Source organism: Taurulus bubalis, assembly GCF_910589615.1.
Source record: "Taurulus bubalis genome assembly, chromosome: 20".
NCBI lineage: Eukaryota > Metazoa > Chordata > Actinopteri > Perciformes > Cottidae > Taurulus > Taurulus bubalis.
Genome location: NC_136608.1, coordinates 2,416,683 through 2,433,022, shown reverse-complemented (window position 1 = coordinate 2,433,022; position 16,340 = coordinate 2,416,683). Strand labels below are relative to the sequence as shown.

Sequence of the window (16,340 nt, the reverse complement as noted above, 5' to 3'; positions counted from 1 at the left end):
AAACAAAAACCTGCATATATATATATATATATATATATATATATATATATATATATATATATATATATATACATGCTGGTTTTGGTGTAATATCGAGTAAAGATCGCACATTTGTGGTTTTCCTAATAATGAATTGTCCAGAAGACATTTTGAAATGACTTTCTCAACTTGTTTTGTCTTTTATTTTCCCGCCCTCACTCATCGTCTCCCTTATGCCTCTTCGCCCCCGCGATGTGTCAAGCACATCCTCGTTGTGTCTAAACAAAATTGTACGCAAGTTTACACAAGCAGAATCAAACAAAACAGAGGGGCTCTGGTTGAAACTTGCAAAATGGCCCCGTGGCCTGTGTTTATGCAGAAATGTTGGAAGAGATGAGTTGCACTTGGAGATGGCTGCATTGCTTCTCTCTCTCTCCGCCCTCCGTCCAGCCTGAGAATGAAACGCATCACTCACATTTATGACATCTGTTGAACCATGAGATCTGCTGAAAACGGCGTTAGGAAGTGAAATAAAAACAAAGCCGGAGTTCAACGAGGACACGAATACAGCAGAGTATTTACACAGGGACTGAAGGTTTATGGGCGTTTAAGTCTGGGACAGAACCAAGACAGCTTTAAGTTCAGTTGTACTCTCGTTCCTGCACATCAGGGGACATGATGGACACACAGCGTGGGGACATGATGGACACACATCAGGGGACATGATGGACACACATCAGGGGACATGATGGACGCACAGCGTGGGGACATGATGGACACATAGCGTGGGGACATGATGGACACACAGCGTGGGGACATGATGGACACACATCAGGGGACATGATGGACGCACAGCATGGGGACATGATGGACACACATCAGGGGACATGATGGACACACATCAGGGGACATGATGGACACATAGCGTGGGGACATGATGGACACACATCAGGGGACATGATGGACGCACAGCGTGGGGACATGATGGACACACATCAGGGGACATGATGGACGCACAGCATGGGGACATGATAGACACACATCAGGGGACATGATGGACGCACATCAGGGGACATGATGGACGCACATCAGGGGACATGATGGACGCACATCAGGGGACATGATGGACACACAGAGTGGGGACATGATGGACACACATCAGGGGACATGATGGACGCACAGCGTGGGGACATGATGGACACACATCAGGGGACATGATGGACGCACAGCATGGGGACATGATAGACACACATCAGGGGACATGATGGACGCACATCAGGGGACATGATGGACGCACATCAGGGGACATGATGGACGCACATCAGGGGACATGATGGACACACAGAGTGGGGACATGATGGACACACATCAGGGGACATGATGGACGCACAGCGTGGGGACATGATGGACACATAGCGTGGGGACATGATGGACACACAGAGTGGGGACATGATGGACACACATCAGGGGACATGATGGACACACATCAGGGGACATGATGGACACACATCAGGGGACATGATGGACGCACAGCGTGGGGACATGATGGACACACATCAGGGGACATGATGGACACACATCAGGGGACATGATGGACGCACATCAGGGGACATGATGGACACACATCAGGGGACATGATGGACGCACAGAGTGGGGACATGATGGACGCACATCAGGGGACATGATGGACGCACATCAGGGGACATGATGGACGCACAGCATGGGGACATGATGGACACACATCAGGGGACATGATGGACACACATCAGGGGACATGATGGACACACATCAGGGGACATGATGGACGCACAGCATGGGGACATGATGGACGCACATCAGGGGACATGATGGACACACATCAGGGGACATGATGGACGCACATCAGGGGACATGATGGACGCACATCAGGGGACATGATGGACGCAGATCAGGGGACATGATGGACGCACAGTGTGGGGACATGATGGACACACATCAGGGGACATGATGGACACACATCAGGGGACATGATGGACACACATCAGGGGACATGATGGACACACATCAGGGGACATGATGGACACACAGCGTGGGGACATGATGGACACACAGAGTGGGGACATGATGGACACACATCAGGGGACATGATGGACACACAGAGTGGGGACATGATGGACACACATCAGGGGACATGATGGACACACATCAGGGGACATGATGGACGCACATCAGGGGACATGATGGACGCACATCAGGGGACATGATGGACACACAGCGTGGGGACATGATGGACACACATCAGGGGACATGATGGACACACATCAGGGGACATGATGGACACACAGAGTGGGGACATGATGGACACACATCATGGGACATGATGGACACACATCAGGGGACATGATGGACACACATCAGGGGACATGATGGACACACAGAGTTAAACACAGGCGACGACGTCCAGAACGTCCAATCCAGCCAACACGGCCACGCCGGCACTAAGAAAGTGTTACCGGTAATCATAACACAACTACATTTAATCAAATAGAGCATAAAGTAGAGCATTAGGGCGGTGCTGCCGGTCGTGGTCCGGTCCCCTAACTGCTTCCCGTTGCTGTGTAGAGCAAAAATGCAAGTCGCTTTGGATAAAGCGTCAGCTAAATGAAATGTAAAGATGGCGGCGGCAAACATGCTGAACTCCAGGCTTCAAACGGCAGTTCACAAACCAATGGGTGACCGTACAGTGACTAAGTCCACTTTCTCATACAGAGTCTATGTGTGAGACCACCTCGGCATGCGGTCTGGTGGATCGGAACCCGATGTGAGTGTACTGACTTGATAGTGCATGGGTTGGATAGAGAAGAGTAACCATGGCTCGAGGTCCGGCCAATCAGAACATGTCACACACGTTAAATGAACCCTTCTGTCATTCTTTGCAGTGTGTTTGTGTAACCTGCCGGCACTGTCAGAACCTCAGACTAAACACAATGGAAAGTCATCCCGGTCAGCCACTGGGATCACACACACACACACACACACATGGGCAGCCGTGTTTGATCTCTGTTAAAGTCAGTTGAGGGTGTTACAAGTTTGCAGTTCACTTCAGCCCCCATCAAAATGCCCCATTGGAAATTTACTGGCCTTTCAGCGGCACAGCGGGGGCCCTATAAACACACGCATGCACACATCAAACACACACACACACACACACGCTCACCTTGTCAGACCCCCGTTACAGCCTGGTGCCAGGAGTTTGATCTAGACCCCGGGGTGCCAGGATCAGACGCCTGTTAGGACGCCCTGTGTGTGTGTGTGTGTGTGTGTGTGTGTGCGCGCGTGAACATGCGTGAACCCTCACATTCCCGACTCTGACGTCATCCCTCTCATCTGACATTTTCCGGCACATAAACTTTCAGGGACACACGTTTGTTTGTGAAGCCGACTCGGCTGCTGGTCCACCGTGACTGACTCTCTCTCTCTCTCTCTCTCTCTCTCTCTCTCTCTGTGCCTAACAGATGTGGACGAGTGCATGGACAACAACGGCGGGTGCCAGCAAGTGTGCCTCAACACCATGGGGAGCTACGAGTGTCAGTGCACGGATGGCTTCTTCCTCAGCGACAACCAGCACACCTGCATCCACCGCTCTGATGGTAAGAGCTGCTCCACCTTGAGCTAAACACACATCACACTGTCTCCAATGTGTTGGGGCAACTGGACCCGTTTGCTAGAATGACAAAGCATTGACAATGACAAAGCATTTGTTTATTATTATTTATTATGAATATTGGCGGAGTCAATGGTCTTTACCAGTCTAAGAAGAGGTGTTTTCCCCACTGCTTCTGACTGGACGTGTCAAAGACAGCTCAATGCATTAAAAGACACGTTCTTCCTGTAAATATGATTCTCTAGGAGAGGAAGGATCATGACTCGATGGGCCCTCAGTAACATGTCAAATGTAGAAATGCTTTGCATATGACCACTGAAGAGCTGTCATTTTAAACAGCTTCTTGCCATGCTCATGGCAGGGAAATATCTCAGCAACTGTTGGATGGATTACCATCATATCAAGGCCAGATATCCATGGACGGTGGATCCTAATGGCTGTGGTACCACCATGAAGTTGACATTTGTGGTTTTGGTTATGTCCCTTTCTTTAGTGACTGCATACGTGTATTACTAATATTTGTAATACTTTACATTATTAATTTATGACCGAACACCTGCAAAAACTACTCCTATCATGTTTTTAGCTAACATGCTAAAGTACGATGGTGAACATGGTAAACGCTGCACCTGTAGCATGCTAGCATTTTGATCGTGAGCATGTGAGCTAAAGTCCAGCCTCACATCATGACTGTCGACAATCTCCGGATCCATCAGATTTGTCCCCGGCACCGACCCTTTTCGAAAATGTGGATTTGACCTAAAATAAATGTCTGCCGTAACCCGTGGTTCATGCGACTCCGTATGGCCAAAAATAAATAAATATGGAGCTGGAGGAAGGGAGTAATATTCTGAGAAAGAAATGTGATATTCTCAAAGGTTCAAAGTAGTAATTTTACCGGAAGAATAAGAAAAATACTTAAAATTCTCTGAGTTTAAAGTCACAAATATACATGAAAAAAAAGACTCATCCCACCACAGACTTGTGTCGCCTCGTTTAAAAATATATGATATATTATTTATTCATGTTCACAAAAGAACATAGAACATGTAAATATTTCAGGACCTTCTCCTCGCTCAGAGGACATCTGATACAGGACGCTTTTTTTGTCTTTATGATTTTACAACCCTCTTGTAAATGTACAACTTTAAAATGTCTTCAGTTTTACTACACTCACGTCTTCAGTGAAATACATATCAGTCCATTTGAGCGAGATGCTCCCCAGGGGACTGTACAATGGTTTGATCCTGTTGAACATGAAGCTACTTCAGTCTTGCGACGCTCCCCCGCTCTTTGCTGTCGACTCAGCGCCTCCTAAAAAGTAATCCCCCTTGTGCGTGACCCTGTGACAGGCTCTCTGGATCACAAGGAGACGTGGGATCCGAGGGCACTGACATCATGCCTCTGGCTCGGCCGGTCGCTCTCCACACTCGCAGTGACGTTGGATTTCTTTAAATCGTTTGACCCCACTACCCGGGCATCCACGACCCATTAAGCCTGTCGCATTTAATTTATGGCCTCGGTCTGAGGGAGCGGTGATCCCGAGGTGAGGAGGCCTACTTATCCCCCCTCCGCTCACACACACATGCATTCTCTCGGCACAATGCTCACATGCAAGCGGCGGTGAATGGGGACAGTGTGGCGTTGAAGTTCAAAGGCGGGACGAGGGGACAGTCATCTGTCATCTTTTTGCGAGGGCACAAGAGAAGGAGGCGCTGGGGGAAACGGAGATGAAATCCAGGGAGAGGCTGCAGCGGAGGGACCTCTCCTTCATCCTCCCCCTCTCCTCACGGCGTCGGCGATGTTAGAGGATTCTCTGTGGAGACATTCAGAGAAAGAGGTGAAAGAGATGCAGAAATAGAAGTGTGTTTGCTCTCTGGAAACCCTGTGAACCAGCAAACTATTTATCAAGGTTTCAGGGGACAGCCACTGGGAGTTCTCACTTTTTATGCGGTGGATTTGCAAAGTTACATCACGGAATGAAGCCACAGATTAAATCGAATTACCAAATTCCATTGACAAATTTTCCTTTGTTAATGGTAAAAATGATTTTAATGCTAAAAGTACTTGATTGAAGCATATATTTATGTCATGAAGATCTCTCCATTAGCTAAATCAAAGTAATTACTGTGTCAACATGTGTAATTCCGGCTCCTGTCAGAGGGATGTTCACGGTAAACACTCAGGAAGACGCTTGCGGTGTGTTCCCCTTGCCCCGCACTGGAAGCTGTTCTGAGCCTTGAACCGCCGGCTCACAGCCCCCTCCCCGTCCAGAGATCCTCAATCGGATACTTGTCTCCTGCACAGGAATAGCAGCAGCATCCCGGTGTCCCACAGGAATCTCCCTGCGCGTGTTTTTTTCCATCTTCCCTGCCGTGGCCCGGTTCTTCATCTTGTCTCCTTTTATTCATTCTCTTTATTTCATCCTCCAGGAACCAGATCAGGACCCCTACCACTGTTTAAAGACAGTGGATCGATCTGACAACATACAGACAGACTATACAATATGAGGCTCACTGGTGTACTACAGTTATTAAAGATGAGTGCTTCATAGCAGTGATGATCAAACTCATTTATTTTTCCTTCAGTAGGGTTTTGAAGGCAGGACATTTTGCATTTGGTACTTTTACTCAAATAAATAAATCACCCCAAAATTACCATTTATACATGAATTACTCTCCATGGGTTACCTTGAATTCTTGAAGAAAACATTGTTTTCCTCACATACCTCTCAGAGAAAAGTCTTGATGAATTGAAGTAATTGGTTTAAGTCTCATTTATCCACTCGTGTGCTCACAACTTCACAAACACATCCGTATTTCGCAAAAACAAAGAGATGCCGACAAGTAATTTTTCAAGTCCAAGTCAAGTCTCAAGTCTTTGAACTAGAGTCTGAGTTAAGTCTCAGGTCTTTGAACTAGAGTCAATTCTCAAGTCTTTGAACTAGAGTCAAGTCTCAGGTCTTTGAACTAAAGTCAAGTCTCAAGTCTTTGAACTAGAGTCAAGTCTCAAGTCTTTGAACTAGAGTCAAGTCTTTGAACTAGAGTCTGAGTTAAGTCTCAGGTCTTTGAACTAGAGTTAAGTCTCAGGTCTTTGAACTAGAGTCTAAGTCCATTCTCAAGTCTTTGAACTAGAGTCTAAGTCCATTCTCAAGTCTTTGAGCTAAAGTCTAAATCAAGTCTCAGGTCTTTGAGCTAGAGTCAAGTCTCAAGTCTTTGAACTAGAGTCAAATCACAAGTCTTTAAACTCGAGTCAAGTCTGAAGTCTTTGAGGTAAAGTCTCAAGTCTTTGAACTAAAGTCAAGTCTCAAGTCTTTAAACTTGAGTCAATTCTCAAAGTCTTTCAGGTAGAGTCAAAGTCAAGTCTCAAGTCTTTGAACTAGAGTCAAATCACAAGTCTTTAAACTCGAGTCAAGTCTTGCGCACGAGTCAAGTCTCAAGTCTTTGAACTAAAGTCAATTCTCAAGTCTTTCAGCGTGAATCAATTCTCAAAGTCTTTGAGCACAAGTAAAGTTTCAAGTCTTTGAGTTAGAGTCAAAGTCAAGTCGCAGGTCTTTGAGTTAGAGTCAAAGTCAAGTTGCAAGTCTTAAGTCTTTTAGTTAAAATCAAAGTTAACTTCCATATCTTTGAGGAGCAAAGTCCAAGTCAACTCTGAAGTCTTTGAGCCAAAATCAAAGTTAATTCTCAAGTATTTTCGGGGCAAAACTAAGTCAACTCTCAAGTCTTTAAGTCAGAGTAGAAGTCAAGACTCATGTCATTGAGGTGGCAGTCCCATGAGGGTAAAACTCGCCTCCACATTGGTGTCACATCTTTTCCCGATGTGGGTTGACATCTCGGTCATCTCTAACCTGTGTAGAGCTCTACAACACAATTGAGCGTTGCCGTTTGGCAGGAAGTGTAAAAGGAGATACGCCTTTATTTATCCCCAGAGATCGTCTGCTTTTAATCTCCCCATGACAGCCCATATTCACCATAAGTGCTACAGGATTTTTGGGCAACAACCAGCTTCTCAAATTATAGTCTGGTAGATACAAATGATCTCTCACGCATCCGTTGTGTCTGTGAGGAGGTTGCTTTGCGAATGGTAAGTGTCCGCTCACGGCTCATTTCTTTCTCCCTGACACTCGCTTGGAGGGTAATAAAGCCTAGCAACAATTGTTTGTTCCATTATGGTGTGTTTCCACTCAGTTGTGCCGCAGGGCTCTGTGTGAAGCACATCCAGGAGAGAACCTGGAAGACTCTGACCCAAAGATCCCCATCTCCAGAATGGGAAAACAGCTCTTGCAGGGAGGTTAATGACCACACGGGTCAGGCATGGCCCACAGGCCCACCGGTGACACGTAGAAGCTCGGTTCCAGTTTGGGAAATTTGAGGATCTCTAAAATGGAGAATCTGGCTTGTCAGTGAAAGTCTTGGGTTACCTGAAAAGGGATATACATGTGTGCTGAGTTTGTGCCATCAATATAATCAAATTAAAACAAACGTCTCATTTAAAGAAACTCCTGCGTGTGATTTGCAGCAACAGTGTAGACGTTTGACTGGCCGCCGTATTAGATATCAAATGATTGCCTCCGAGTCCACCGGCTCCGTCTGATTTATTAATTGTGCTTTTTAAACCAACGTGGCCCCCGCCAAAACAAAGCGAAAACAATACGCTTGTAAATTCTTCTCTGAGCTCAGCACCAATTTCCTGGCAAAAGTTGGAGTTGGCAGTAAAGGGGGGAATTTTAAACACCATCTAATGCGGACGCCATGCCTGGCGCTCCAAGAGAACGTTTGTTCGCCAGAGTCTCTGTGAACTGGAGCAGGACGACTGGCCCGCCATCGCCCAGAACCATTTTGATCAGACAAAATATTTATAAAGAATCTTAACACGGTGGAAAAATGTCCCTTTGTCTTATTTTAAAGTGACGATTAAAAAAAAACAAAAGAAAACCTCATGTTTGAGTTTCCCCCACAGTGTGAACAGTCTGGACGTGAGCACAGCTCCCGGCGGAGGAGCTGTGGCTCCGTGTGATTTAGGGCCGAGTCGGCTGGCAGCTCTGAAGGCTGATGCAGGATGTAATGGGATCGCAGTTAACAGCTAGTACCTTTGAGGCTGAAAATAACAACTATTTTCATGATGTGTTTAATGTGGGGATATCTTTTTTAAATACTCAATTAATTCAATTGTAAAAAGAAACACCAAAAGTCTAAGGTGTAATCTTCAGATTCCTGGTTTGTTCAGTTTATAGGCACATGTGAAAAAGAAAAGCAGCAAATATTCACGTCATAAAACGCTGTGCGTAGGGGTGTCACGATATAACGTCAGTACTGATGATAACCATGATATTGTATCATTATAATAACACTAACCTTTACAAGTGGCTACCATGTATCAGTGTATAGTCGCCATATGTAGTCACCTTATATTTAGAGTATTCAAATACTATGTCAGCCTAATAATGACAATGTGACCCTTTGTCACATGTTGAACATCCAGCTCAAAGCTACCAGGATGCCTCGTCCTCCTTAGTCTGCACATTTACTGAGATGACCTTTCACCCCACAGGGAAACGCCTTCCTTTGCTTTTATACGTCAGACAGATGACTGCGTGCACATGAGGAACGCATGCAGCGCTCCTGACTGTAACAGCAATATTTAAATTTCACTGATGCATCAAATACCAAAAATATATTTATTTTTGCGTGCATGTTTTGCCTGTCGCTATTCCTGTTTTTATAAGATCAAAATGGTTGCCAGTGGCAATCTGGGAACCATTAATGTGGAGCCCTAATACACATAGGAACATATTGTGTAAATAATCCAGCGCCTCTTACATCTTTGAGCAAATAAAGTTATGGTTACAGACAAAACTCACAATAAACAAAGTTGAAGATGAATTTGACTGATAGCGTTATTCATTTGTTTAAATACATAAAATCCTTATTGTGAAATGTTTTGGAAAATCTGATATCTGACAGCCCAAGAATGTTTGTCTTTTTTCCTCAAAAGAATCACAAGAAGGACCTTTTTGTGTTGTAGATCATTTGGAAAATAATAAGAAGATGTTTTTTCTTTGTATTTGATTCATGATATTTCATCATAAATTATACCTCGTGATCACATTTTTATTGTAATCACAAATGAGATGGCAGCACCCAAAACATCCTCATTCAGTAACACTTCACTTATACAGAGTTATAAGCAGTTTAGACACATTTAATAAATGGTTTATAACATACTATATTGCAAGAAAATATACAGAGACTTTAAAGCATTTATTATAATACTGTATTCTCCTATGAAGACAATATTTCATAATAAATCTCTATATTGTAAATCAATGCTAAAGGGCAGGACATGAAGTAAAGTGTTGCCATTGTTTGAAATGATCACATAGCTCACACATGATATCTGTATACAGTGAGCTATGTGTTGAGAGAGAGGGAAGGCAAAGAGAGCAATGGATTGTGGGATGGGAGAGGGGTGGGGGGACGTTGAGTGGCGAGAAAGAGAAAAATAAACACAGAGAGACAAACCAATGGAAGCCGCACGCGTTTATTTGGAGTTGTGTGAGGAGAGGAAGCAGACTGAGACTGCTGCCACACACACACGCACACACACACACACACACGCACACACACACACACACACACACACACACACACACACACACACACACACACACACACACACACACACACACACACATGTATTCGTGCACAAAAACTCGCACACGGAGGAATTCTCACTTTAAACAAACCAAAGCAGGAAATTGGAGGTACGGTGGAGCTTTTCCAATGGCGGCCCGGAGGCATGTGGGAACTCTTAAGTACAGGGAGCTCAGTCTACCTGGCTGTTATCATCATCAATTACAAACACCATCAAAAGCCAGAAACACTTCACCTGTCACACACCCTGAGCCCGTACAGCTCCGTGGCTCTGTCAGATACTGTAAACGCTCAGCAGCCGTTATTCAAGAACCCTGATGTGCGCCGCAGCGCGTCGTTAGATGGAGCGCAGTGTTCTAGTCCCAGGTGTGTTTTTTTTTTGTTTTGACCAACAAGTATGGCTTCAATTCAAGAGTTGGACTTAATGAAAAGAAGTCTCACCTGTGATTTAGTCTCATCAAAGTGTTATTCCAAAGCTGTCCTCAAAATACGTCCCATGTTTACGATCATTTCTAGGGGTCGACCTTGTGTGGCCACATAAAGTATGACGGGGCAAAAAGGGGAAGCCGCGACTTAAAGAGCGACGATGTCCGCGGAGGTCGGGGTCGATAAGTCAAACAAATACAGAACTTTGACCCAGAAGACCCCTTTTTGCGTCCCGTGTGAACTAAAATCAATATGGAGTTGTTTAAACGTTGTGCTCATAGGTTAAAGTCGGGTTAAACGTATTTGAATCCAAAACATTATCTTTTCCCAAACCTACCCGAGTAGCTTTGTTGCCGAAGCTGGGCCCGTTTTCCAGCATGGCCCACATGTTTGGAACAGTTAGTCTGCGGCCACCTCGAGGTGCTGCTTATGGAAACGCTCCTGTTATCTCTGAAAAAACAAACAAAGAATGAGGTTTTTATTGATTTAAACAAAAGTGATAAATTACGGTGCACAAGAAAAACATCATTCAACATTATCTTTTTTGACCCTGCAGTTTTGATTACATGCTAATACAATTAAAACGTATTCATGTAGCTTAACAATGTCATCATTCATTTAAATTAGCTACTGATGCTAATGTTTAATCGATATCAATCTGAACATCCTGTTGCAGCGATGGGCTTGCTGTGGCGAGAGGTTTTTCACATGGAACCACTTCTTGATTTGTTAGTAGAACTCATTATTGGTCCATTAAAGGTCCATCAAAAAATAAAGTAATTTTGCTGCTTATGCTGTTAAAAATGAAAGACTTAACCCTCTGAACCCCAAAACACAGCGGCAGGATTGAAAAGCATGTTTTCTTTAAACAATCACAGCCAGAAGCTTTAAAAAAACCCTCATTATATTCTTCGACCCTTGAACACATCATGTGCAACGAACATTTCAGTCAGAAAAAGCAACCGAAACAAATGTTTTAACCAGATCCTGTAAAATAACAATAACTTCTCAGCTCCTCAGGGACACTAGGAAGCCGTGATGGACTCTGCTGAGACCAGCAGTCACACAACTAAACGAGCTGTGAGGAGAGGTTGTAAATAGTTCAATACTTTTAGCATGCAGACCCATCTTTTTTACAACATTGGTAACACTTCAAATGTTGCACGAATAAAATAAATTGAACTTATTTTATGATTTATGACATTCTAACTGTGTTATTCTGCACAACAGACATGTTTGAGTTCTCTCTACATTGTGCGTTTTTTTTTTAATTGACAGGAGAGAAAGACACTGAAACTGCTTGGGAAGTCATTATCAAAAATCTGAGTAGATGGAAAAAAACAACAACATTGCAAGGTGTTCAGTTTGACCTGAATGTGATCAATAAAGTGTATCTTCTGTCAGACTTCTGGGAAATATCCAGCATGCAGTGACTGCAGCCTGTAATGTGTGTCCTGTTCCCGAGTGGCTCAGCACCAGTGAACCCTTAAGGTGGAGTGGCCTCTGTTTGTGTTTTGTATTAACTAAACCCTTTACTCTAAAGGTCCTGTTGTGTGTGTGTGTGTGTGTGTGTGTGTGTGTGTGTGTGTGTGTGTGTGTGTGTGTGTGTGTGTGTGTGTGTCTTTGGATGCTGTGACTTGTCAGCGTGACTGTGGGGGTCTTCTTTTTAGTTGTAGTTGTGTGTGTGAGTGTGTGTCAAACCAGGCCTCGGCATGAACTCTCCTCGAAACAACACACACACACACACACACACATACACACACACACACACTAGGTTATCATCAAATGGCCGAGGTGCTGAAAGTAACTAATTTTATAAATACTTTGTTTAAATATTGTTCTGGCACGTGATTTTAACTTTGAACACAAGCTCTTATAATTTCTCTCTCTCTCTCTCTCTCTCTCTCTCTCTCTCTCTCTCTCTCTCTCTCTCTCTCTTTGAGGTAAACACAAGTTGTTTACCTGGGAGCGGAAGGTGGAATCCACGTTTCTGCCTCTGCTATATTTTTAGGCCAGAGTTTGTCTGTGGTCAGTGGAAATGTTTCATACGAGGCCGTGTTAGCTGACCTGGCGTGGAGCTGCTGCTCAGTAGCAAACACAGGAAACACGGTGGACACACACACACACACACACACACACACACACACACACACACACACAATACGCTCAAAGTAGACGTCCTCCTGTCTCATCGTTTCCCAGCCTTTTACAGGAAACTAACATCTGCCTCTGGCCGGAACAAGTCTGATACACACACACGCTTTGTTGCCCGACTATTTTAGTTAACAAGGGCTGTGCGAATCAAACTGTTCCCCCAAAGTATTTTCCTCTCTTTAACGTTAGCAGCTGGACTCTGTTAACATAACACACTGGCTCTCTTCCCTCCATGTAAACGCCGCCGAGGACACGAGTCCTGACACCGTGGAGCCTTTAAAGACCCGGACCTGGGGTTTGCAGGTTGTAGCTCATTGGCTACGAATGAAACGTACCTCACGTGATACAGCTGATCATCTCAGTATGATGCGACACATCTGTCTGTGCATATGTGGGTGTGTCCTTTGCACATTTCCAGAAGCACTCCTCCGATCTACTTCACACTTAGCGGGTGAACTGCTGGACCTCGGGCCGTGCAGGGTTTAAAATGTGACACGCTAGATATGAATAAACAAGCCATATTGTGCAGCAGTGGGGTCCACTTTTACTGCTGGAGGCTGGATACACTGACGTTGGACTCAACGAGTAATGAGCGCTTCCAGACGACTTTGCGAGGAGCTCTTCTGGGGGCCGAGTAATGAGTAATGGTTGGCGTTGTTGGTTGGGCTGGTTAGGTGTCGGCATGAAGAGTGAGATTGGTCAAGAATATCAAGTTAAGCCAATCAAAGGCAGAGTAGGGTGTGTCATGCCTTCGTCATAGTAGGATTAAAAAAAGGAGCCAAGCAATCGGTCCGTTCCAAACAGCCACGTATGGAATAGACTCCATAGGTTTTCTGCATATTTCATATTTCCTACCGTCCAGTGAGACATTGGTCTGTTCATTTCAGTACATTGTGAAAAGCAACTTGCAGGGACTTGAAACTTGATTGAGATCGCTAATCCATCACGGGGATGTGAGTTTGTAGCGCTGACCTTGCAAGCAAACACTGCAGGAATGTCATCATTTCTGTGAACGTTGCTCAGCGGCGCATGAAGCAAAAGAAGTTTGACTTCTTAGTATATCATTCCAATAAAATGACCCAGATCTAACTTAAAGTTCTCCAGTCGTGTGCCCATAGAACAAGCTCTCCAAATGGCATCACGAGATGGACCCGGAAACCGTAATTCCACACCTTTGTGTCACTTTTGAAGCCCAGGGCTTCCTGGGAGTTTGGGTAATACATGGAATGCAGAATTCTCTGAATATTTTGTTTTTGGGTGGCTGTGTAGACTCACAGTATGAATTGGCGTACTCAAATGTTAATGTTTCACTCAAATCACTTCTTCAGCCTCTAAGCAGAAATCAGCAAAAGTAAACTATGCAGAGGGTTCGGTGGCTCAGTCGAACTTCCCTATTTTTCAGTTTTTGTGTCTCGGTGACTGACCACCAGTCCAGGATGTAAAATACTTTTCCCCATAATGTTACAACTTAATGTCCTCCAACAATGCTGCATTTCCCCAAACCAACAATATTCCTCCATGTTCTCTGCATGTTTGGGCGCTCACAGTTGATAACCTCAAGTAAACACGGCTTAGCTGTCGCCATGTTGAGAGCCATGTGGAGGCAATTGAAATGCTTTGAAAGTCGAGTTTCGCACATTTAAAGAAACCCCCTCCATACAGAAGTATACGTGGAACCAGTATGTGGTATGTGGATGCCAGACCTTTCTTTAGCACTGACAGGACTGTGGAGAGAGGTGTGGCTATGCAAGACTATCGCTCTATTAATGTAAAGAATATGAATGGTGAGGTCAATTATTTCAGCTCCGTCTTTGAAACCAACTGGATTTATGGCAAGAATTCCTGGGTGCAAAAATTGCTCCAGTTCCAGGTAGTTCAAGCTCCCTAACGTTACTGTAAATACAAGGAGAGAACTGCCAAGCCAGTTTGGTAGCAGTTGTTAGTGTTCCTTTAAATTACGACCACATTTCCCATACACCCTGTTGCTTCCGGTCCCGAAAGGGGATTTCACTACTTGCCCCCTCTCTCTGTTATTGCTTTGGATATGTTCGTTTTCTTTTTTTGGATTCGCTGAAGCGGAAAGTAAACACGGTATTTTTACTCTTTCACAACCCTCTGGAAGAACAGCACCCGCTGCCTGTCCAGGGCTCTCGTTCCACTGCTCTCCAATCGCACGACGCAAGACAGGGAAGCCGACGGAACTTACAATACTCATGACTTAAAATGAAAGATATGCATTGCTGCTCAAATCCAATGCATGTGAAGTTAGAAGGACATGCAGGAAGAGAAAGTAAAAGAATGAGGGAGAGGGTGTGTGTGTGTGTGTGTTTGAAGAATAGATTGGGGAGGGTTATAAGAAAGTCACCGTCCTTATTTAAAGGAGTTCAATGCAGCCAAGACAAGCTCTCATTGAAATTCATGGCTGCTTAGCACCTATAGCTCAGTGGGGAGAGAGAGAGAGAGAGAAAGAGAGAGAGAGAGAGAGAGAGAGAGAGAGAGAGAGAGAGAGAGAGAGCCAGCGTCTGACAGATTTCAATTAAAACAGCACTTGCAAGAGCAGGGATGGAAAGGGGGAGGGAGATGTTTTTGTCTGGTGGACTTTTCATTTACTTAATACTCGTAAAGAATATTTTGTCACACTTCATCATTTAGTTAAGTCTTCAATTCAGAACCGCTTTTTGTAGCTTCATTTCCTTGGTGTGGTTTCGTCCCCCGGGTTCAAACACTTGAGCGTTGATTAAAAACGCTGTCGTCCCATGCTGCTTTGCACATTTCAAAATGACGCTGGACGTCAGGTTTAAATATCGGCCTCTCAGAAATGACATAGAAGAGAAACATTCAGAAGGGCCGACGCCGATATCTTCACTGACAGCGACAGGTTGATGGAAAGCACGTGGGCTCATCACAAAGCAGTGGCGTAGCGGAGTTGTTCTTTCCAGAGGAAGCAGCAACAGCAGGATAAATAGTTCCTGTTTGGTGGAGCGCCTGAGGCTCTTTTAAAAGCTCTTTTTAAAAGGCCTTCTTTATGTGTGGCTTGCAATCCGTACATGTGTGCGTCATTAGCTGTGTGCACACAGATAACACATATCACACACACAGATGCTCTTTTTATTGGTATGGTCAGTTCAGTGTCCTTGTTTTCTTCTTTTCTGTCGCTGCTGTTTTTCTCCGGCTCCAAAGATCGTTGTCAGCGTCTCTGGGCGGTCGCATACAAGCGAGTCCGTAGCTGGAGGAACACGGCGGCGTCGACTCAATTAACCTTCGCCTAAGCCACGCCCCCTGGTGCTACTCTCTAACTGCATTGCCTGGAGAAGCATTAGCTCACTGTTTGAGAAACAAAGAGCCAGCGTCTCCCTGCTGACTGAGTTGAAACCTCACCTCCGCTTCTCGCTGAAGACCAGACAGAACCTGTTTCTCTCACCCGACTCCCTGCAAAGAGCCACCATGGAGCGTAACTATGTCCTCCTGTGGGTGACGCTCTATTA

General features: G+C 44.9%; 1 protein-coding gene across 2 annotated transcripts in view; it reads left to right on the top strand.

Moving 5' to 3' along the window:
* Window positions 1-16,340, top strand: part of scube1 (signal peptide, CUB domain, EGF-like 1) — a gene marked incomplete at both ends in the record, with an annotated part of 91,575 nt that overhangs the window by 27,811 nt on the left and 47,424 nt on the right. For both annotated transcript variants that reach the window (XM_079235796.1, XM_079235795.1), the window contains one exon: window positions 3,474-3,608. In XM_079235796.1, coding sequence (XP_079091922.1) covers window positions 3,474-3,608 — 135 coding nt within the window. The remainder of the gene's footprint in view (window positions 1-3,473; window positions 3,609-16,340) is intronic.